The sequence below is a fragment of the Lissotriton vulgaris genome, chromosome 7, assembly GCF_964263255.1.
Source record: "Lissotriton vulgaris chromosome 7, aLisVul1.2, whole genome shotgun sequence".
In the NCBI taxonomy this organism is placed as follows: domain Eukaryota; kingdom Metazoa; phylum Chordata; class Amphibia; order Caudata; family Salamandridae; genus Lissotriton; species Lissotriton vulgaris.
The window spans coordinates 813,386,797-813,409,666 of NC_141695.1; the positions used below are offsets into that span (position 1 = coordinate 813,386,797).

Sequence of the window (22,870 nt, forward strand, 5' to 3'; positions counted from 1 at the left end):
GGAGTTGGGGTTCATTAAACCTTTGGATAGCCCTGAAATTAAATGAAAAAGAAATTTAAAAAAGCGCGATACAGTCACCCGAGGGTCTCAATGCGCTAGCTCATCAGGTGAACAAAAAATGCCAAAAAGTCATTGCACAAAATCAAAGATTGGAGAGCCACATCTTTAACACTTTCCTGAAGACCCTGGGGATAGTCCTGTAGTCCTTGTGACAAAACCTCACACCCAAGATGGTAAGAGAGAAATTATGTTTTGTGCAGACCATAGAGGTCTCAATGAAGTCACTAGGACTAATGCCCATCCAATTCCCTGGTGAGTTTGAATTTCCTACGCCCGTACCTGCACCGATTATTACAAATGACCACATGGTGCTTCTTCTGAACCGCTTCGCCTTTTCTTTACTGTAGATTTCGGACAGAGCAGACAGCAACTCAATTCTATATTAATACAAGGTATTTCGATTGCGCAACACACTCTGGAATGTTGGCCCTTCTCAGTCGTGTTTATTTGTTCTGAGCCAGATTTGTAATACAATATGGGTTTCTCCTTGTTTTAAATACTTCACATTTTTCCGTGTATGTCTCAAGGTCTGGCCAAATATTGTGGCTACATATAGACGTATTTGGGAGGGACAAGTCAGTGATTCATCCTGCCAGAGTGAGTTTTCATAAATTTATCATTTTTCCATGTGCTACTCCTTTCTAAGATAATAGGGTGGCCACTGACAACCGGTACATTCCCTTCCTGTTACAGGTGCTGTCTTCCATACCTTTTGGAGCCTACGCACCCATCTAACCCTCACTCATCCCTGTTCTGGGATATTTTTGGGTAATTAGGTTGGACTTCGATCCCTCTCCTATTTTAATTTAATGGTTGTTTTGTTATACTAAGGTCCCGTTTTGTATTTAATTTTAGGTACCCCATCTTCCCTTCCACTTCAGTCCTGAGGAAAACCCCTCGTAAGGATTTAAGAAACCTACAGTATATTTGTGGTCGAAACGTCAACATCTTTATTGCTCTCAAGCTTAATCGACAGAGATTCTGCACTGGGATACGATTTCAAAGCATGGCTACGCATATTTTAGATATTATTTTGATTCATGTGCAGGGTCCGACTGGCCTTTGCGGGCACCGGACAATCCCCCAGTGCGCCGCACGGGTGGGGGCCGGTTTTAGTCCCCTGGGGGCCGTTTTTGCAGCATAGCTGCAAAATCGACCCTGTAACAAAATCGAACGAAAACAGGACCTGGCAAAGAGCTTGGCGGCACCCCCAAGGGGCCCGGAGGGGGGGTGGTGCTGGCCGAGCACTCTGCCAGGGCTGGTTGTGGTTCCCAGTCCGGCCCTGTTCATGTGGCTTGAAGTTGAGCCTTTGTTAGTTTCATGTCAAGAATTATGAAATTTGCACTTGACCTTTTCTTTATACCCTCTTACCTTCACTTCAATCATCATACCCTCCCTATATATACATTTTTTTCAAACCACCCTCCTTTCCTTTTCATTTCGGGCACATATTCATATTAAGATGTTGATATAATCCTATGTTTAGTGTGATTAAATAACATTGAACTTTAATTGACCAACGTGTGTGTTTTATGTGTTTTTCATGTCTTTATGGCTTATTGCTGGTGAATAACTGTTTACTGGGACCAATCCCATAATGTACTCATCCAATTCCCAGGACATATGAGCTGTATCTCAGTACATTTGACCTGGCTGCTGGCTATTGGCAAATCAGACTCTCTGATGATGCCAAGCCAAAAACAGCATTTTCAACCCCTTGTGGGCATTATCAATTTATTTTGATGTTTGGTTTGAAGAATGCACCTGCCACATTTCAGAAGTTGGTGAGCAAAGTTCTCACAGGTCTGGGAGCCTATAGTGCAGCATATCTATATCTATATCTATATGTCTTTAGCTCCACCTTGGATACTCACCTGGTCCACCTCAAGAATGTTCTGGAGGCCCTGCAAAAGGTAGGCCTTACTATCAAGGCCACAACGTGCCAGATAGGGTAGAACAAGGTTGTGTACTTGGGCACATTGTAGGTGGAGGCAAGGTTGAACCACTGGAGAGCAAAATCCATACTATCATGGACTGGGTTGCTCCCACTACCCAGACTCAGGTCAGAGCTTTCTTTCGCCTGACTGAGTACTACAAGAGCTGTGTTAAGGGACATGGGTTCATAGTGACTACTCTTAATTATCCTGCATCCAAAAGAATGCCTACGAAAGTTTAGGAGACGCCTAGCTGTCAAAAAGCATATGATGACCTGAAGCAGGCCACGTGCACTGCTTCCATTCTGCAAAGTCCTGATTACTCCAAAACCTTAATTGTCGAGAAAGATACTTCTGAGATAGGGGAAGGTGTAGTTTTATCACAACTTAACAGAGATGGCCAGGACCAACCAGTGGGTTCAACGTGGGCACGACGAATCTGAGGACCCACTCACAGGTAAGCCCTTTTACATCCTAAGAATGGGGTTAGGACAACTCAGGGTCCTTCCCAGAGGAAGGGCTCATCAGAGGGGAGGATACTCCCAAGTCCTTTGTTCAGTTGTGTACCATGGAGTGATCCAAGGGCTCACAGAACTGGTTCTAACTAGAGTATGCAAGGAGGACATCAAATGTGCCCTTCAAATCAGTCTGTTAGCGCTGGGAAGAGCCCCCATCCCAGCCCAATACACTAAGTCCTGCCTTGGGAGACTGTCACACCTCCCTGTGACAGGAAACCTACTGTTCTACCTTCTCCCGCTCAAGCTTGGCTCATCAGCAGAGAACAGAATTGTGTCTGTGGTCGGCAGCAGCACTAGCTTGCTGTCAGACCGTGTAAGGCTGTAACTTGGAGTACGGGGGTGTACCCGAAGGGAGCCCCCCCAGTACATGGGACCATACCCAACACTGGAATTGGTGTTGGGGTATGATTCCAACATGTTTGATACCAAAGATGACCGGGTTCGGTGCAGCCACTATATAGTTAGACATCTTGTAATGACTGATGTCCACTGTATGTTTTAAAATGGCTGTCTGCACTTGCACAGCCTCGAGAATCTACTCCAGGGTTTGTATGGGTACTCCGCTCATGCAGGGGCACCCTCACACTTGTAACCCAGCACCCTGCCTACAGAATTGAAAGACCTGTCTTAGAGGTGACTTATAGGTTTTAAGTGTAGTGACTTTAGATGTAAGGAAACTTATATCTGTCATAAGTGGGGCTAGCACCAGATTACACAGGCTGCAATGGCAGGCCTGTAGTCACAGTTTGAGGGTTCTCTCATGGGTGGCATAATACATGCTGCAGCCCATGTGAGAGTCCTCATGTACCCATGGCCTGGGTACTGTAGTACCATATACTAGGGACTTACAAGGGTACATCAGTAGTCAATTGTGGAGGTACCAAAGTTCTTACCATAGCAAATTTAGGGAGGAATTACAGTTACTGGTTTCCTGATTAGCAGGATCCCAGCCAGACTAGTCACAAAACATACGGACACCAGCAAAAAGTGGGGGTAACCATGAAAGCAGATCCTACTTTCCTACAATAAGGAATCTGTGGGAAGATATACTGTCCACAAGAAAAGGCATTACTACTAATAGAAAATGTGTTCATTAGGTGTTTGTACTATCCTGCTCTACTTATCTTGCCGCCATTTCTTACAGCTTGTCCACCTTCTCTTTTTGGATGGGAACAGCTCGCTATTCTTTTCAGTGTTTGTCAACATTAATGAAGATCCCATTGTGAGAAGTTGGCCTGATATGTGATGTCCACTATTGTAGTGGGCACCCTGTATCAGTCCAAACAACCCTTATGGTGATGGTTGTAAAGTCAACCTTTTAGACCAGCTATCCTAGTGGTAGCATGGACAAAGCAGTCTTAGGCTAAAACTTCAGAGAGCATGTGAAGCCAACTGTTATACCATATGTAACCCCCTTAATACCAAATAAAAGGACGCCACACAGGTTATATATAAAATATATATGTATTTATTACTAACACAACCCCTCTGAACTATGAGGTCAGAGGCACAAGCACATAACAAGATACTTAATTATCATACAATAAGTTGCACAAAATACAGCTGAGCCCTTGGGGCATTGCAAACCATACATTAAAATAGTGGTATAAGAACCACGTCACGAACAAGGAATAGGCCTACGGCCTAGGGAATCGCTGCGGCTACACTGAACTACCAAAGGTTAGGAAGCAGGAGGCCCACGGGAAGCGTGTGCAGTGTCTAAACAAACACGCGGGTTTCCATAAGAATACAATGGGAATGAAAGAATTAGAAACTAGTTGATTTAGGACACTTCCAGATGGACTAGGAGAAAGCTACTGAAAACTAGGACACTTGGATAGTCAATACCCACAGGAGCACCGGAGTACTCGCGTTACCTCACCCACAGGAGCCAGGTGCATAGGTGCCAAGTTGTGTTGGGTTTCGTCGCTGAATTCTATGAAGACCTCTGAAAAGATGCTGCAGGCGACCAGGAGAGAAGTGTCCGGTTGGATCGAGGATGAAGAGTACCTGAAAGCAGAGGGGACAGAGTCTGAGTCATTAACCAGTGACCAGGAAGGAACCAGGCGATGTCGTGAAGCAATCAGGTGATGTCGTGAAGCTTGTCTCTGCAGTCACGTGGACCAGGAGACGTCGACGACAACCAGGAGCTGGATTCGGACTGTCCCATAAAGGATCTCACTGTCGGCGGTGTCGGCTTCCGGATTGGAGTCAACAAGCCTTGGCAAAGGCAACCCACGCAGAAATCAAAGATGGCTTCTGTTGCAGACCAGCAAGGTCTGGGGGGGGGCTTCTCCTTTTCAGGGAAGCAGGGGCCAGCCTGGAGCAACCAGGCCAGCAGTGTAGATTCAAAGGTTCATCATCACAGAGGCCACTAGCCAACGGGCAAGTGACCGGACAGACGCGTCGAACACAAAAACACTAGCAGGCCCCATGCGGCACTCGTGGAGTGTGGAGGGCTGTGCGTCAGTGTAGAAGGTGCTCGGGGCTGGGGATACTTAATCCCCACTGCACAACTTCGAGGGTGCCTCAGAAGCTGCACAAGTAGCAATGAGCAAGTTTTTCAAGATGGCCGGTCCCACGTCTCTCGTCGCCTCCACGGGTCTCAGCTTTGCTGTGGCTGTGGATCGGGGTTAAAGAAGTCTGTAAGTCTGGTTCTTGTCAGGCTCTGTGCTCGGGCTCCTGCGGGAGCATCGACAAAGCAAACTGCAGATCGCTGGAAGGTGCCTGTTAGCACAGGGTGGTCACTCCTTGACCACAAGGGAGATTCTTCAGTCTTCTAGTTGCAGTAGAATGTCGAAGGTCCAGAATTTCGTTTCAAGTTTCAGTTCAGGATAAATCTAAAGTTTCTAGACTCAGCTCCTACCTATATACTAATCAAAGGGGCTGAATTACCTGCTAGGTCCCTCCTATGGGTGGGACCAGGGAAGGGGGTGGTTACACCCCTTTCCCTTTGTCCAGTTTCGCGCCAGAGCTGGGGCTGGAGTGCCCCAGCAACTGGTTTCAACCGGACTATGCATGGAGCACCTTGTGTTCCCCAGGCAGTGTCTCATTTGGGTAAGGATACTGAAACTCTGAACAAAATCATAACCAGAGCATATCGGACCCTATTATGAAAATGCCACACATAGCAATCTGTAACCTTGGCAGCTATGTGCACCGAGTAGGCAAAAATGTGAATCATGACACAATAAGAAATGGATGAATTGGGTGGAGTCTGCCTGAACCCCGTAAGTATATTACACTGTTAGAAACCGAAACATGAATATAGAGATGATGAAGACACATGAGAGGCTGAGCTCTGCAATCAGAGGGAGGTAGCACCTTTTCACGGACTCCCTTTCTTGTGGATTTCAGTTTTTTAGAAAATGCAAACGCTATGCAAGAAGGGGCTTGAGAAGCCTGCCCTTGTGAGAAGATGCAGTGAAACGATTACATTATTTCCCTGCTCATTTTACTTCCTAAAATTCAGGGACAAAAACAACTGTTATCTGTAGCACTGTTTTCGTTTGGAGTTCTAGAAAACACAGGGTCAGCTGCATCTCTTCCATTAGCTCTTGTGCAGCTTAAGCTGGCTGTGTACCTCCGACCTTCGTATGTTCATGGATCTTAGTGGCACTCCGCATTTTACTAACTGACACTTCCCCTTCTACAGTTTGCGCTGTCTCCAAATTTCTAAAATGGGCTTGGATAATAAGAACAAAAAGGCTTTCCATCTCAATTTAATACTATTTTTAACTATTTATTGCATTTTTTATCTGAATGGTTTATGAAATTATAACTGTAAGCCCTTTTTTTTTTAATGCTTGAAACTGCATGTTTGTAATGTATTGCTTTTAAGATATTTACGTATCGAAATAAAGCCTTTTTCACTCAGTAGTGGCAAAATGCTTTGTACAGGGTAAATAGGTGTTAACTTAACAGTATTTTCCTATTGTTTTTGATTGACTACTTTTGAAGCACATAACATTCAACCCAGTGGAAAAGATATATGAATCAATTACACTCATTAAGTTTTTAAAAAATGGCATTGTTAGGACAAAAGGGTCATTTGCATGACTGCCCATGTGCCCTGCCAGCTCTGCATGCCCAACCTGCATTCCAGTGATCCTAGGTTTCTGACTTTTGCCATGACACGCACTAATTCCATGTGTGTAAATTATCTAAGGAACAATCTTTTGATAATAATAGGTTCTGGACCCGGTCCTGAACCGGGAGGGTTGCACCAAGCATCCTGACCCTATCGTGAGTTTATTGGTTTCATGCCTCGAGTGCGGAAATGGCCGTGTACAATGATTGTTGAATTACAGTGGGTGGCCTGTACCTGTGAGGCGTGAATACACAATTAGAAGCGCAGTCATGTGAAGTTCTGCTGCTCACAATGATTCTGGAGTCCCAGAACACAACATTCCATGCGTTGTGCATGTTTGTATGTGTGTGTGGATTGTTGTGCGTGTGTTGTGTTCGATGTGCCCGGAGCAGTGAGACACGCTTCTTGCACTCCCAATGTTATTTACCTTCTAGTAGGTCACATTTTTCACGTGTCCCTTTTAAATGCATTAGTTGTTTTAGCTACTTTACTACAAAATTGTGCTTTAAATGCACTTTTCATTTAATCTTTTTCAAAATGTTCACAGGACAGGGGGACCTCCTATAAAATCCTTACTTGCGGGAAGGCTCCCTTGCTGAAATTCAGGTCGGGTATTACATCTGACTTTCAGCTCTGCCAGTTGAGGATGTGGGCGGAGCCAATACAGCAATTGGGTAGAGAAAGTGGGTGGAGCCAGAGAGGAAGTGGGTGTGGCCTCCGAAAAAATTTTGAGCACCTAGACTTCAAATTTTACAAATTAAGCACTGCTTGTTTCCCAGTAAGGAAACAATTGTTGACCTATTACTTGCGCAGGATTCACGTGATGTACAATTTATAATCCAGTTTCTTACAGTATCCAAAATGTCAGTTCTGGTGAACAGTTTTGTAATTCTTTATCAGATCCCTGTCCTACTTAGTTAAGCTGGAATTTTCCTATTACCCCTGTGGCCAAAAGTGCCTTTATGGTTGGAGACGTTGGTACAGCTGCTGACTATGTAACCTAGAGTGTTTTACTTTCTAGAAACAATTGCGTGTTACAAACTGATACACACATGACACCCCTTTGAACTCTTATGTGCCCCACGAGCACGAGAAACAACTTTAAAAGAAAGCGGGTATTTACGCATAGCTGCCAAGGTTTCAGATTGCCATGTGTGGCATTTTCATCATTTCAGTGAAATTATGAGTGACATTTCAATGACTATGAGTGACACTTTCTGGCGAGCAAAAATCGTGCAATGAAGACGAGGGAAAGTTCCAAATATCACAAATACAGCCATTTGAGCAACAAGAAACTCCAAGAAGTTCTTGAAACTGCTGCAGAGCACCAGAAATGGAAGGCCACTAACCCTAGTGCTCCCTCCCGTAACCTGACAAAGGTAACAACACTACTAAAGTCCGTGGCAGGCTGGCTGGCTGCCTGCCTGACCAAAAGGATGACGAGACAGAGCAACCCTGCAGATAAAATAATGATCACATTATCACAGATCTGCAGTGCGCACACCATGCTGCTGACATTACAGAACAACTTGGCAAAACTCAGAAAAAGAAGTAGTAAGTATTTTCCATCGAGCAAACAGGGTCCTTTATTACAATTACTCACAGCCGTATCCCCTGAACATGTGGCAAAAACTGTGCTGCTCAGTGCCTTCCGTCACAAGCCAGTGCGCTACAAGACAAAGAAATACACAATGCGTCTGGCCAATTGAATCTGTGATCTGCTTCATTAACGCATGTCGGAATTCACACCGATGAAACGCAGAATAGAATAGAAAACAGATTCAGAAAAGTGCTCGTACTCGTCTAGATTAGGTTTTGGCCAAAAAAACGGTTCCCATTAATGTTCGTACTGGATTGGTTTTAACGCGAACAAAGTGTTAACTGATTAGATTTGGAGAAAATTCAAATTTAAAAGTATGTTAAAAATCAGTATACTTATCAGGAAATATACAATGAATAAACTGCAATGTAAATGAGCAAAAGTAAAACTTTAAAACTGCGGGAATGCCTGGATCCGGTGTACAGTGAGTACAGAGATAGGTTGCAAATCATGAAATTCTGCAGGTTTAATTTATACCTAAAGGAAACTCGTAACTTACGTAACAGGCAAATCTCTGTGTGTGTGTGTGTGTGCAGGGGCCCGGTCCGGAGGCCGAGGCGGGACGCCAGCGGGCCTGGCGTCGATGACTAATCATCATGCCTTGCCCTCAGACACATCCTCATGATGCCACGCCGTGCGGCCATGAAGCTGAATAGTCAGTGGTCGGACCGACGATACAGGCAGCACAACTAGTCCGACCCGGAGGCTTTTTATTTATTTATGCGTTTTTGTATAGCGATGACTTTACCCGAAGGTGTCAGAGCTCACAATAGGAACAGTAGTGATACACGAGGAACAACCACAATGCCACAAAAGTAAACGCCACGCCACAGGAGGAAAAAAGTGACGTTTGCATGCCACAAAAGCACACAAAGTACAAGCAGAGGCACAGCACTGCACCAATGACAGACACCAAACACACAAGAACAACCGCTATTCCACATGAGGCAATAGCGGCACCCACGCATTAAAGCAAACAAAATAAAATACAAGAGGCAGCAAACTACACACCACACGAAGGAAAGTGACGTGCGCATGCCACAAAGGAGCACACAATACAAGCCAAAGTACAACACTGCAACAAGTGGTAGACTCTCAAACCACAAGAACACCCAAGCAATGCACCCCCACGGTCATGCAGAACAGGACCCCCAACAATGGAGAGACAGACAACAGAGAGGGCGTGAATCAAACCTGGAAGTGTCTCCGAAGGAGGAGAGCCACGAGGCCAGCCCTGAAGGCCTGGGAAGAGGTGGTGGTCCAGGAGACTCGAGTCTCGTGCAGCACTGCACTGAGTCTGAGAGTTCACCGCCGATTCAGCCAACTTCCACTGACTTCCTCAACAACGTGATGGTATCCGGGTAATTAATCCAGACCCCCATGATGTGCCACAATTGACCGACAGTAGTATTGACTGCTGAGAGGGCAGCCCCTCCCCAACCCCCCTGGAGCTGTGACTGTGTGAGTCACTGTAAGCCCGGCGCCACAGGCAGCTACTATTAGCGCATTTTTTTAAGGCAGCTAGGCCGGGTGAGATACATTGTAGCGCTCTCAGCCACTCCACAGAGCTGAGAGCACATGGTTTAACCATTTAGGAACTGACAGCCCAACAAGCAGCACGTCTCTCGGAGCTGGCAGAGAGACTGCATAGGCTGGTGGCGCGGGCTGGTAGGTGCCCATAATGCGTGACAATGCATTTCAGTGCGGTGATGCGGAACACCACACTGAAATGCGTGAACGTCACACCTGATGCGTGATACTTGACAGGACTGTTTACGGGGAACAAAAACAAACATAGAAGGGACTTGTTAGGAGTCTTAGGCGTTTAGGTATTAATTCTCTTGTTTCTTGTCAAGTCTCCCATGCTTTTATAATAGTTCTGAAAAGGAAAAATGTAGGGCAGACAGACCACCCTAAGCAGGGAAGATCTTACGTTGACTGATCGCCCTGTGACAGATGGGCCACGAGTCAGAGGTTTCTGCTTGTGGACACCTGCCACTTATCCCACCTCTGAATGAGGCAGTTGAACCACAATTTTGGGTTACAAGGCATATGACACCAAGAGTCAAATAGTTGCAATATATATATTTAAACATACAAAATTTGCAGAGAAAAACATAAATCTTTTGTAACTCATGTTACCAAAGCAAGTACCATTTGACTTCTCATTAGGAAAAAGTCATAGAAATGAAAACCACAATTTGAGAATTTATTTTTTAAAGTTTTTTTATTGAGGGTTAATTGGGTAGTAGGGTTCAAGCATAAGGTGTCAGATCATTATTGTTATCTCCCCATTGTAGTTTCTGCTATTTTAATACAGTCTATGTTACATTTGCATAAATGTTTTATTATTTACAAAGGCTTTAGTAAATAGCAACGTATTTGTACTTGCATTTGTTCATGATCTTGCTTTTGTCTCTCTTATATTCCTTTACGCTTGAAAGTTCTGTCAGTCATAATTTGACTTAAATAGAAAGTAGATGTAAGTCCTTATGGATTGAGAAATGGCGCGCGTTTGACACTACTCATACGTGGCCTGCTTTGTGGCCCGTCGTCTCTTACGCTGTGCATATTTTGGATCCGTGCTTCCTCCTTGATTCCATTAAGTACTAACATGTTTCAGCTGGAATTTGTTCAGAGTTTTTGAGGGCACATTGTATGTGTAATTAACGCTAAGCTGTTGGCTGGTTTGATGGTTTTACATGCTTGCTTATATTTTTAAAATTATAGCCAAGTTATTAAACAATTAATAGTCTAGAATTTTAAATTAATATGTTCATAATTTGTAAAGATCAGGATGAATAAAGACAAAATGCTAAGTATTTAAGCATAATAACATTTTACGCTTTGTATCCGTAAAACTTATCATTTGATACTATATTCTGTTTTCATAGCTCAAACAACTTGAATTGAGAGAGCAGTTCAGAGAGAAAGCTCCTTTGTCGTATGATCATCCGGATCCATATAATGCATTGAATTCGGTAACTATATATTTAACCTCTGATAATTGAAATGGGAGTTGTTCTTTGTTTTATTATTGTGCCTCTTTTCAAGATATGAACCTAATTTCAAACTTTCAAAAATGCTTTCAGTGAAGCCTCATTGTAAAGTATGATTTTAAGATTCCCTACAGGATTTTCTATGTAATTCAAAAACGCTATACTATCACCACCAACGTACAGGTTCCGGGAACGCATTTCAAATGATAGAATGTCACTTTTTAAATCCTTCTTTTACATGAAATATGCTGATTAATAATTCTTTGCATTGTGTATTTTTAAATCCATTGGTGCATTGCATATCAGCAGTACGAATTACATTTAAAATTGCATCTTCATTTGATATTCTTCGGGTCGTCATCTCAGAGGTCACCAGCCAGCCGGCAAGTGACCAGACAACAGGACAAGCAGCAACCAGGCAAAAGGGCCCCACGCAGATCTCGTGGAGGCTGGGGGCTGGTCTTTGGTGCAGGAGCTGCGTCGGTGGGGGGCTTCTCAAACCCCAGTGCACTCACTCGAGGATCCCTCAGCGGTTGTGCTGGAAGCGCTGTGCAGGTTTCTCAAGATGGCCGTCTCCACGTTGCTCGTCGAACCCACGGGTCCCAGCTGTGCTGTGGATGTGGGTAGAGGTCAGAGGAGTCTGGAGGTCCGGGTCTTGTGGAGCTGAGTCGTCGGATTCCAGGATGGAAGGACTTACAGGAAACCGCACAGGAGCTTGATGGTGCCTGCGAAGCACTATTGGTCACTCCCTGACCATAGGGGAGATTCTTCAGTCTTCTGGTAATCAGGAGGTCGAAGGTCAAGAGTTTCTTCGTGGAAGTTGCCAAGATTAATCTAACTAGGAATGGGACCAGCTCCTACCTTTATTCTGCTAAAGGGGGCTGCACTACGACTAGGTCCCTCCTCTGGGTGTGACCAGGAAGGGGGGTGGTTACACCCCCTTTCCTTTGTCCGGTCTTGCGCCAGCTCTGGGGCTGGAGTGCCCCAGGAACTGGTTCAGACCTGTGTATGCACAGGGCACCTTGTGTGCCCCAGGCATGTCTCATTCCTTTCAGCCCTGTCCTACCTAATACACAAAATCCTGTCTGGGGTGGTGCTGGCACCTCCCATGGCAGGAAACCCTTTGTCCGAGCCTCCCTCGCTGGAAGGACTCCCAGCAGCAGGAGGTCAGACTTGTGTCTGTGGTGGCAGCATCCATTTTGTGATGCTGAGGCTCGAGTTAACTTTAACCAGGGTTCACAGTTACATACATGTTGTGTCCCTCTAGAAGGGTGGAATGCTACCCCCGTCGCCAGAATTGGCGAGGGGGTAGAATTCCAATTCATATGACACCTTACTCGACATGTTTTGATAATGCTATACCAAAGTTAGCATTTGACCGTGAGGTTCATAATGCACTTAAGAGTATATGGTATAGCGTTATCATGGAACAGCTATTAGGACTTGGTTCCACAAGCTGCAAACGGGCTCAGCTCATGCCAGAGCACCATCTCACATAATTCCAAGCACTCTGCCTTCAGGATTGATAAGGCCTGCCATAGGAGTGACTGATAGGAATATATGTGTCCATTTTAGGGTTAGATATAGGGATACTATATATAAAGCAAAGGGTGATTACACCACCTTGCCCCAGCTGATTGATCAGCCAGTTGTGTCAGATTTGGATGGCCAGCCAGGGGTGGCATAATACATGCTGCAGCCCCTGGTAGGCCCTGGGTGCACCTATGCCCTGGGTACCTAAGGTACACTGTACAGGGACTGATAAGGTGACTCAGTATCCAATTAGATATGTACCTAGAGTACATGGAATCCATTTTACAGAGAGAGCAGTGGGCCTGGGGTCCTGAATAGCGGGGCCCCAGGTCAACTAAGTCGAAAAACCAGCAAAACACCTGGCAAAAAGTTGGGGGCAACCATAGTCAGATATCCACCTTCCTACAGTTACCACCGTGGAGGTACCAGGGGACACCGGCAGGGTCAGTCCACACCCGCCCCTGCAGCAACTGCCTCTAAGCCTTCCTAGTCCGGAATTTCAGGCCCATTCATCGCCAGTGGGGGGCAGGGTCCACTAGTACCATCACGTCGGACAGGTGGATGCTGCAAATCATCCTAAGGGACTACTCCCTCCCTTCGAGGCGACCTCTCCAGCCATGCCACCACAGTACCACCACATGTCGGGGGATCACTTGCGACTTCTGCAGGAGGAAGTTATGGCCCTCTTGGCCAAGGGGGCCATCAAGCACGTTCCTGGGCCAGAAGTGGGACGTGGTTGCTATTCCCACTACTTTCTGGTACCCAAGAAGGGCAAAGGAGGCCTATGCCCTATCTTGGAGCGTCAACAGCTTCCTCCAGAAGGATAAGTTCAAGATGCTGACTTTGGCTCAGCTCCTAGGTGCCCTGGACCCAGGAGACTGGATGGTAGTGTTTGACCTGCAAGACGCGTATTTCCACATCCCTGTCCTGCCGGCTCACTGGCGCTACCTGCGGTTCATGGTAGGCCACGAGTACTTTCAGTTTACCGTGCTCCCCTTCAGCCTTACCAGTGCCCCTCGGGTGTTCACAAATGTGATGGCGGTGGTCGCAGCTCATCTGCGCAGATCAGGTGTTTGAGTCTTCCCCTATCTTGACAATTGGTTGTGGAAGGCGGGCTCGCCCCAAACAGTCATCTCCTACCTCCAGACTACGGCCGACCTCCTGCACTCGCTGGTGTTTTCCATCAACGTGCCGAAGTCACACCTGTGCCCCTCTCAGAAGCTCCTTTTCATCGGAGCGGTTCTGGACTCAGCTCAGTTTTGGGATTTTCCCCCGAGCAGCGAGTTCGGGATATTCAGGCTCTGATTCCGATCTTTCAGCCTTTATCCCGAGTCTCAGTCAGGTTGACACTTCGGCTCCTGGGGCTGATGGTCTTCTGCATCCTTCTGGTGCATCAAGCCAGGTGGCGGATGCGGGCTCTGCAGTGTGGACCTAACATTTCAGTGGGGAAAGCATCAGGGCAACCTGTCGGACCACGTCCTGATCGCGGAGGGCAATGCAAGACAGTTGCAGTGGTGGCTCACGGATTGCGATTTGGTTAGCGGCAGATCCCTCTCCCTAGCCCAACCGGAGCGCGTAGTAGAGACGGATGCGTCCCTCCTGGGTTGGGGGGCCACATGGGAGAGGTGGAGATCAGAGGCCGCTGGTCTCCGGCGGAGTTCCAGCTCCATATCAACCTTATGGAGCTGCGGGCGATTCGGCTTGCACTGAAGGCATTCCTTCCCTCTGTCCGGGGAAGTGTAGTGCAGGTGTTCACGGACAACACCACCGCCATGTGGTATTGCAACAAACAGGGTGGGGTGGAGTCGTGGACTCTTTTTCAGGAGGCTCTGCGCCTCTGGACATGGCTGGAACATCAGGGCATCACCCTGGTGGTTCAACACCTGGCAGGTTCCCTGAACGCCAGGGCGGACAAACTCAGCCGCCGGTGCATGATGGATCACGAATGGCATCTAAACTCAGACGTGGTGCAAGGTCTCTTTCAGCAGTGGGGAGAGCCTTGGTTAGATCTATTCGCCACCGAAGAGAACACGCAATGTCATCAGTTCTGCGCGTTGGAATTTCCAAGGCGGCACTCGCTCGGAGACGCTTTTCGTCACAAGTTGAGTTGCGGTCTGTTGTACGCCTTTCTGCCTATACCACTTCTGCCTAGAGTGCTAAAGAAGATTAGGCACGACCGGGCCCAAGTCATCCTTGTGGCTCCGGACTAGGCACGAAGATACTGGTATCCCGAGCTACTCAGCATGTTAATCGATCCCCCAATTCGTCTGCCTCTTTACAGGAGGACCTTCTCTCGCAGCAACAGGGGACGGTCCTCCACCCGAACCTGTCCAGTCTCCACCTACATGCGTGGAGATTGAGTGGCAGCAGTTGAGACCATTTGACTTGCCTCCTGAAGTCTGTGATGTGATTCTGGCAGCCAGGCGTCCCTCCACAAAGACGGTATACGCCTGCAGGTGGAACAAATTTGTGGCATGGTGCACAGCAAAGGCTGTGCATCCACTATCTGCCCCTCTTTCAGAGGTTCTCCTCTTCCTTCTTTCTCTTGACCAGCAGGGCTCTGCTCTGGGAACTATCAAAGGCTATCTCTCGGCTGTTTCAGCCTGTTGTAAATAGATTCTTGAAAGGCATCACATACATATTCCCTCCTGTTCCTTTCGTGATGCCTCAGTGGGACTTGAACTTGGTTCTTAATTATATGATGTGCGCTTCCTTTGATCCACTTCATAATTGCCCTCTTCGTCTTCTGACTCTCAAAACTGCTTTCCTGGTTGCCATCACCTCTGCCAGAAGAGTGAGTGAGCTCCAGGCACTTTCATCTAAGCCTCCTTTCCTCTCTGTCCATCCAGACAAAGTTGTTCTGAGGAGTCGTCCTTCTTTTCTGCCCAAGGTGGTTACTGCCTTTCACATCGGGCAGTCCATCACCATGCCCACCTTTTTTCCGCCTCCGCATTCCTTGAAAGAGGAAGAGAGGCTCCACCGTCTGGACTAAGTATGGGCGGAAAATTCGTTCCACTTGCGAATTTGCGCATTTACCGCGATTTCGCGATCCGCGAATTACGCGAAATCGCTGCAAAATCTGCAAATTTGCGAGCGGGACAAATTTTGCTCAGGAAGCACGTACAGGTTTACAGCAGGTGCCCAAGTTGAAGCGATTTTCTTTGTAACCATTTAAAAAATGGTTACAAAGAAATTAACTTCAACTTGGGCACCTGCTGTACCCTGTAAGTGCTTCCTGAGCGGCACCTCCTTGCCTACTTGCAACTATTCTCTGACCCTGCTCTGACCCTCGAAGCAGGGTCAGAGAATAGTTACAAGTAGACAACAGATATAGATAAAGCAGGTGCCTGAGTTGAAGGTCAAATTCAGTAACTCCTTAATCAGCCCCAAAAAAATGTGTGTTTTGTCGAGACTGGGCAGGTGTGTGTTCTCCCCAGATCTACCGTCGAAAATTAGCTATGATGCTTAATGGAGGCCTTTGCATCCTTGACTTTCACAAGCTCTATCCCCGGGCAGTTCCTGTGACCACGAGCTTCTTTCTCCCCGGATCTGCTGCTCTGATCAGTGCCTGTCCTTTAATACACACAAGAGGCATGTGAACTTGCATAGAAGCCCGCCCGTTTGCCCCCCCCCACACACACTAGTGGTGTGCACCGTCTTCCCACCCTTTAGCCACTATGATGGGCAGCTCACTCGAGGGACCCTGGCTCCCTTCAGCGTGATGGCAAAGTTATTCAGCCCAAAAAAATGTGCGCTTTGTCGAGGCTGGGCAGGTGTGTGTTCTTCCCATATCTACCGTCGAAAATTAGCTATAATGCTTGATGGAGCCCTTTGCATCCTTGACTTTCACGAGCTCTATCCCCATGCAGTTCCTGTGACCACAAGCTTTTTTCTCCCCTTTTCTGCTGCTCTGATCGGTGCCTGTCCTTTTATACACACAAGAGGCATGTGAACGTGCATAGAAGCCCGCCAATTTGCCCTCCCCTTACACACTAGTGGTGTGCACTGTCTTCCCGCCCTTTAGCCACTATGATGGAAAGCTCACTCGAGGGACCCCGGCACCCTTCGGCGCAATGGTAAAGTTAATCAGCCACCCAAAAATGTGCGTTTTGTCCAGGCTGGGCAGGTGTGTGTTCTCCCCATATCTACAGTCGAAAATTAGCTATGATGCTTGATGGAGGCCTTTGCATCATTGACTTTCACAAGCTCTATCCCCGTGCAGTTCCTGTGACCACAAGCTTCTTTCTCCCTGGATCTGCTGCTCTGATCGGTGCATGTCCTTTTATACACACAAGAGGCATGTGAACTCGCATAGAAGCCTGCCCGTTTGCCCCCCCCCCACACAATAGTGGTGTGCACCGTCTTTCCGCCCTTTAGCCACTATGATGGACAGCTCATTCGAGGGACCCCGGCGCCCTTCAGCTCGATGGCAAAGTTAATCAGCCCAAAAAAAATGTGCGCTTTGTCGAGGCTGGGCAGGTGTGTGTTCTCCCCATATCTACCGTCGAAAATTAGCTATGAACGCTTGATGGAGGCCTTTCCATCCTTGATTTTCACGAGCTCTATCCCCGTGCAGTTCCTGTGATCATGAGCTTCTTTCTCCCCGGATCTGCTGCTCTGATCGATGCCTGTCCTTTTATACACACAAGAGGCATGTGAACTCCCATAGAAGCCCGCCCGTTTGCCCCCCCCACACACACTAGTGGTGTGCACCGTCTTCCCGCCCTTTAGCCACTATGATGGACAGTTCACTCGAGGGACCCCGGCACCCTTCGGCGCAATGGTAAAGTTAATCAGCCCCCCAAAAATGTGCGTTTTGTCCAGGCTGGGCAGTTGTGTGTTCTCCCCATATCTACCGTTGAAAATTAGCTATTATTATTATTATTATTAGGGAGTTTTATAAAGCGCCTGGTTTACGCCCAAAGGCGTGTCCCCGCGCTATGGTAAGTAGGATAACAGTCTAACAGCCATCACAGTAGCCTAGCGTCTGAAGAGATAGGTCTTAAATCTGAAAGAAACACGTTAGTGTTAGATTCCTTACCTTAGAATATCCACAGGCGTCAGTCTGGATCTGCAAACTTTTGCGTAGCAGTACCCCTGCGCGTCGGTAGGCGTCGTCTGCAGGCGTCCCCTGCGGCTCCGCATCCGTCGTCAGCGTCGTGCGCCGTGATGACGTCGCTGGAGTATATAGACGCCGCCTCCGCGCGCTGACGTCAGTTCTTCTTTTTTCCGCGCCAGTAAGCGCAGATCCGAAGAGCAGTACTCCGGTCTTTTGACCAAGTTTTGTCAAACTTTCTATATCTTTTTGGTGCCTGGTAGGATGCCCGGTTTCAAGAATTGTGACGGTTGTGACCGCACGATGTCGGTCACGGACCATCACCGACTCTGCCTCCGGTGCCTTGGCCCCGACCACGACGTGGACGCCTGCGTCGATTGCCGGGCTCTGACTAACAAGGCTAGACGGGAGCGGTCCCGCAAGCTACTCGAGCTCCGGGTGTCGGCCCCGCGTCGGGAGCGGTCCCGGTCCGGCCGGAGGTCCAGGAAGCGTTCGAGGGAGCGGTCGCGGAGCCGCGCCGGACGCTCCGGAAGTCGTCACCATTCGTCGGGCTCTTCAGGTAAGAAACACAAGAAGTCGGGGCGTCGTCATCGTACCCCCGACTCCCCCCGACGCTCGCACGACGCGGCCGGGGGTTCGGGTGACCCCAACCCCGCGGCTCCGCGAGAGTCGCCGGCGCGGCCTGCCCCATACCCTCCGGTCCCTGGGCAAGGTGCGACGCCTGAGGAGATTGAGGCGTTCCTCATGGCCATGAGGGCGCTCACTTCTCCGACGGGGCCTACAGCACCTTCGGGCCCAGTGCTACTGTCTGGGGGCCCTGGGGGTTCGGGTGTCCCTGACTCAACCCCATCGGGTGCTCCGGCCCCGGTGCCGCCGACGGCTCCGACCCCGGCGCCGCAAGGGCCTTCGGGGTCGACGCCGGGTGGTCTGCCGGCCGCTCCGGCGCCGATTCCATCGGGGTTACCCCCGACGCCGCCCCCGCGCTGCGCCGGTTCTCCTGCGCCGGCTCCGGCCGGCGCCGGGTCCGGGCGGCGCCGTCCCCATACCCTCCCCGAATCTGGACGCGGAGTCGAACCGACGTCGCTCGACGCCGGGCTCGACGCTGATGGGGCCTGTGAACCCCGAGGAGCCGGTCTACATCGTTGACTCCGAATATGGAGATGATGAAGAGTACGGGGAAGGTTGGGAGGGGTCTGAGGACCCTCTGTCACGTGAGTGCCAGTATGACGTGGACTGGACAGGTGATTTGGGGGATGCCAGTGGTCTGGACGACTCACCTAACCCTGGCTTTGTCTCTCCTCCTTCCGTGGCATCGGAGGAGGGAGCTGCTTATTCAGTGGTGTTGATGAGGGCTGCCAAGGCCTTACGCCTTGAGCTCCCCGTCGCGGCCATGAGGCCTAACATCCTCACTGAGGTCTTCAAACCGCAGTCATGCCCACAGGAGCCACTGCTGCCGTTTAACGAAGCCTTGTCAGACGTTCTGTTGGGCACGTGGTCCAGGCCCGCTTCAGGTTCGCCTGTTGATCGGAACGTGGCCAGACGCCACCGTCCTTGTCCGGACGACCCCAAGTTCCTGTCCACCCATCCCACCCCAGAGAGTCTGGTGATCCAGGCCTCAACCTCCCAGACCGCATTCCCGTCGGCCCCGCCTGACCGGGAATCAAAGAGGTATGACCAGTATGGCAAGAAGGTCTTCTCGTCCCTGAGTTTGGGACTGCGGTCTTGCAACACCGCTTGCCTCTTGGGCCGCTACACCCACTCTGTGTGGGATACGGTCGCGGAACTGCTGCCAGAATGCCCCTTGGAGGTGCGGGCAAAACTCGGCAAAGCTGTGGCTGAGGGCCGAGATGCAGCAAAATATTCCATACGGTGTGGTCTTGATACGACCGACTCGCTAGGCAGAGCGATGTCCACGACGGTGGCGATTCGTCGCCACGCCTGGCTGAGATCCGCCAACTTTTCGGCAGATGTCCAGAATGCCTTGATGGACATGCCGTTCGATGGCTGTCGCCTGTTTGGTGACAAGGCGGACCACGCGCTGGAACGCTTCAAGGACTCCAGGGTCACGGCCAAGTCCTTGGGTCTCTCGACCCAGCGCCAGCAAACGGGTTCGTTTCGCTCCTTTCGTGGCCAAGGAAGGGGCGTCCCCACACGTGCTGCCAGCCACGCGCTGCAACAATCTTTTCAACGCGGTGGCGGCCGTGGAAACCGCCGTGGAGGCGGTCGGGGTCAACGGCGGGGTCAGGCCACACCTCCCCCGCAGCATCTGCCTCCAAATCCTCCTAGTCCGTGCTTTTGGCCCCATGTGACGCCAGTGGGTGGCAGGGTTCGCCATCACCACGCTCACTGGCGCACAATTACATCGGACAGGTGGGTGCTGCAACACGTCCGAAGGGGCTACTCCCTCCCTTTCGAGACCACTCCTCCAGCCATGCCACCGCAGAACCACCGTGTGTCAGGGGACCACTTGACACTTCTGCAGGAGGAAGTTACGGCCCTTTTGGCCAAGGGGGCCATCGAGCGCGTTCCTGGGCCAGAAGTAGGGCGTGGTTGCTATTCCCACTACTTTCTGGTACCCAAGAAGGACAAGGGGGGCCTACGTCCTATCTTGGATCTACGGAACGTCAACGGCTTCCTCCGGAAGGAGAAGTTCAAGATGTTGACATTAGCTCAGGTCTTGGCTGCTCTAGACCCGCAAGACTGGATGGTAGCGTTGGACTTGCAGGATGCGTATTTTCACATCCCCGTCCTGCCGGCCCACCGGCGTTACCTGCGGTTCACGGTAGGCCAGGAGCACTTTCAGTTTATCGTGCTCCCCTTCGGCCTTACCAGCGCCCCACGGGTGTTCACAAAGGTGATGGCGGTGGTCGCAGCCCATCTGTGCAGATCTGAAAGAAACACGTTAGTGTTAGATTCCTTACCTTAGAATATCCCCAGGCGTCAGTCTGGATCCGGAAACTTTTGCGTAGCAGTACCCCTGCGCGTCGGTAGGCGTCGTCTGCAGGCGTCCCCTGCGGCTCCGCGTCCGTCGTCGGCGTCGTGCGCCGTGATGACGTCGCTGGAGTACATAGACGCCGCCTCCGCGCGCTGACGTCAGTTCTTCTTTTTTCCGCGCCAGTGGACGCAGATCTGAAGAGCAGTACTCCGGTCTTTGACCAAGTTTTTTCGATTGTCTTTTTCTACTATTGTGCCTGATAGGATGCCAGGATTTAAGAATTGCGATGGCTGTGAGCGCACGATGTCGGTCACAGACCATCACCGCCTCTGCCTCCGGTGTCTGGGCCCCGACCACGACGTGGAATCCTGCGTCGACTGCCGGGCCCTTACCAACAAGGCTAGACGGGAGCGGTCCCGCAAGCTGCTGGAGCTCCGGGTGTCGGCCCCACGTCGGGACCGGGAGCGGTCCCGGTCCGGCCGGAGGTCGAGAGAGCGTTCGAGGGAGCGGTCGCGGAGCCGCGCCGGGCGCTCCGGAAGTCGACGCCACTCGTCATCCTCGTCAGGTAAGAAACACAAGAAGTCGGGGCGTCGTCATCGTACCCCCGACTCCCCCCGACGCTCGCGCGATGCGGCCGGGGGCTCGGGTGACCCCATCCCCGCGGCTCCGCGAGAGTCGCCGGCGCGGCCTGCCTCATACCCTCCGGTCCCTGGGCATGGCGCGACGCCTGAGGAGATCGAGGCGTTCCTCATGGCCATGAGGGCGCTCGCTTCTCCGACGGGGCCTACGGCGCCTTCGGGCCCAGTGCTACCGTCTGGGGGCCCTGGCGGTTCGGGTGTCCCTGCCTCGGCGCCGCCGACGGCTCCGACCCCGGCGCCGCAGGGGCCTTCGGGATCGGCGCCGGCTGGTCTTCCGGCCTCCCCGGCGCCGTTGCCATCGGGGTTACCCCCGACGCCGCCCCCGCGCGGCGCCGGTTCTCCGCTGCCGGTTCCGGCCGGCGGTGGGGTTCCGGCGCCGGCTCCGGGCGGCGCCGTCCCCTTACCTTCTCCGACGCCGGACGCGGCGCCGGACGGGCGTCGATCGACGCCGGTCCCGGCGCCGATGGGGCCCATGAACCCCGAGGAGCCGGTCTTCATCATTGACTCCGAATACGGAGAGGATGAGGAGTACGGTGAAGGTTGGGAGGGGTCCGAGGACCCTCTGGCTCGCGAGTGCCAGTATGACCCGGACTGGACAGGTGACTTGGGGGATGCCAGTGGTTTGGACGACTCCCCTAACCCTGGTTTGATCTCTCCTCCAACCGTGGCATCGGTGGAGGGAGCTGCCTATTCTGTGGTGCTGATGAGGGCTGCCAAGGCCTTAAACCTTGAGCTCCCCGTCGCGGCCGTGAGGCCTAACATCCTCACCGAGGTCTTCAAACCGCAGTCATGCCCTTTGGAGCCTCTGCTGCCGTTTAATGAAGCCTTGTCTGACGTTCTGTTGGGCACGTGGTCCAGGCCCGCTTCAGGTGCGCCTGTTGATCGGAACGTGGCCAGGCGCCACCGTCCTTGTCCGGACGACCCCAAGTACCTGTCTACCCACCCCACTCCTGAGAGTCTGGTGATCCAGGCCTCGACCTCCCAGTCCGCATTCCCGTCGGCCCCGCCCGACCGGGAATCCAAGAGGTATGACCAGTTTGGCAAAAAGGTCTTCTCGTCCATTAGTTTGGGCCTGCGGTCTTGCAACACCGCCTGCCTCTTGGGCCGCTACACCCACTCTGTGTGGGATACGGTCGCGGAGCTGCTGCCGGAATGCCCCATGGAGGTGCGGGCAAAGCTCGGTCAAGCTGTAGCTGAGGGCCGGGATGCAGCGAAATATTCCATTCGGTGTGGTCTTGATACGACCGACTCGCTGGGCAGGGCTATGTCTACGACGGTGGCGATTCGTCGTCACGCCTGGCTGAGATCCGCCAATTTTTCGGCTGATGTCCAAAATACACTGATGGACATGCCGTTTGATGGCTGTCACCTGTTCGGTGACAAAGCGGACCACGCGCTGGAACGCTTCAAGGACTCCAGGGTCACGGCCAAGTCCTTGGGTCTCTCGACCCAGCGTCAGCAACCGGGTTCGTTTCGTCCCTTTCGTGGCCAAGGAAGGGGCGCCCCC

At 50.7% G+C, this 22,870-nt stretch overlaps 1 protein-coding gene across 1 annotated transcript in view; it reads left to right on the forward strand.

The window, feature by feature from the left end:
• The window catches only part of DNAH17 (dynein axonemal heavy chain 17), a 15,539,113-nt gene that overhangs the window by 5,294,084 nt on the left and 10,222,159 nt on the right, over nt 1–22,870 (forward strand). Inside the window, exon 25 of the mRNA XM_086931082.1 lies at nt 11,097–11,183. Coding sequence (XP_086787208.1) covers nt 11,097–11,183 — 87 coding nt within the window. The remainder of the gene's footprint in view (nt 1–11,096; nt 11,184–22,870) is intronic.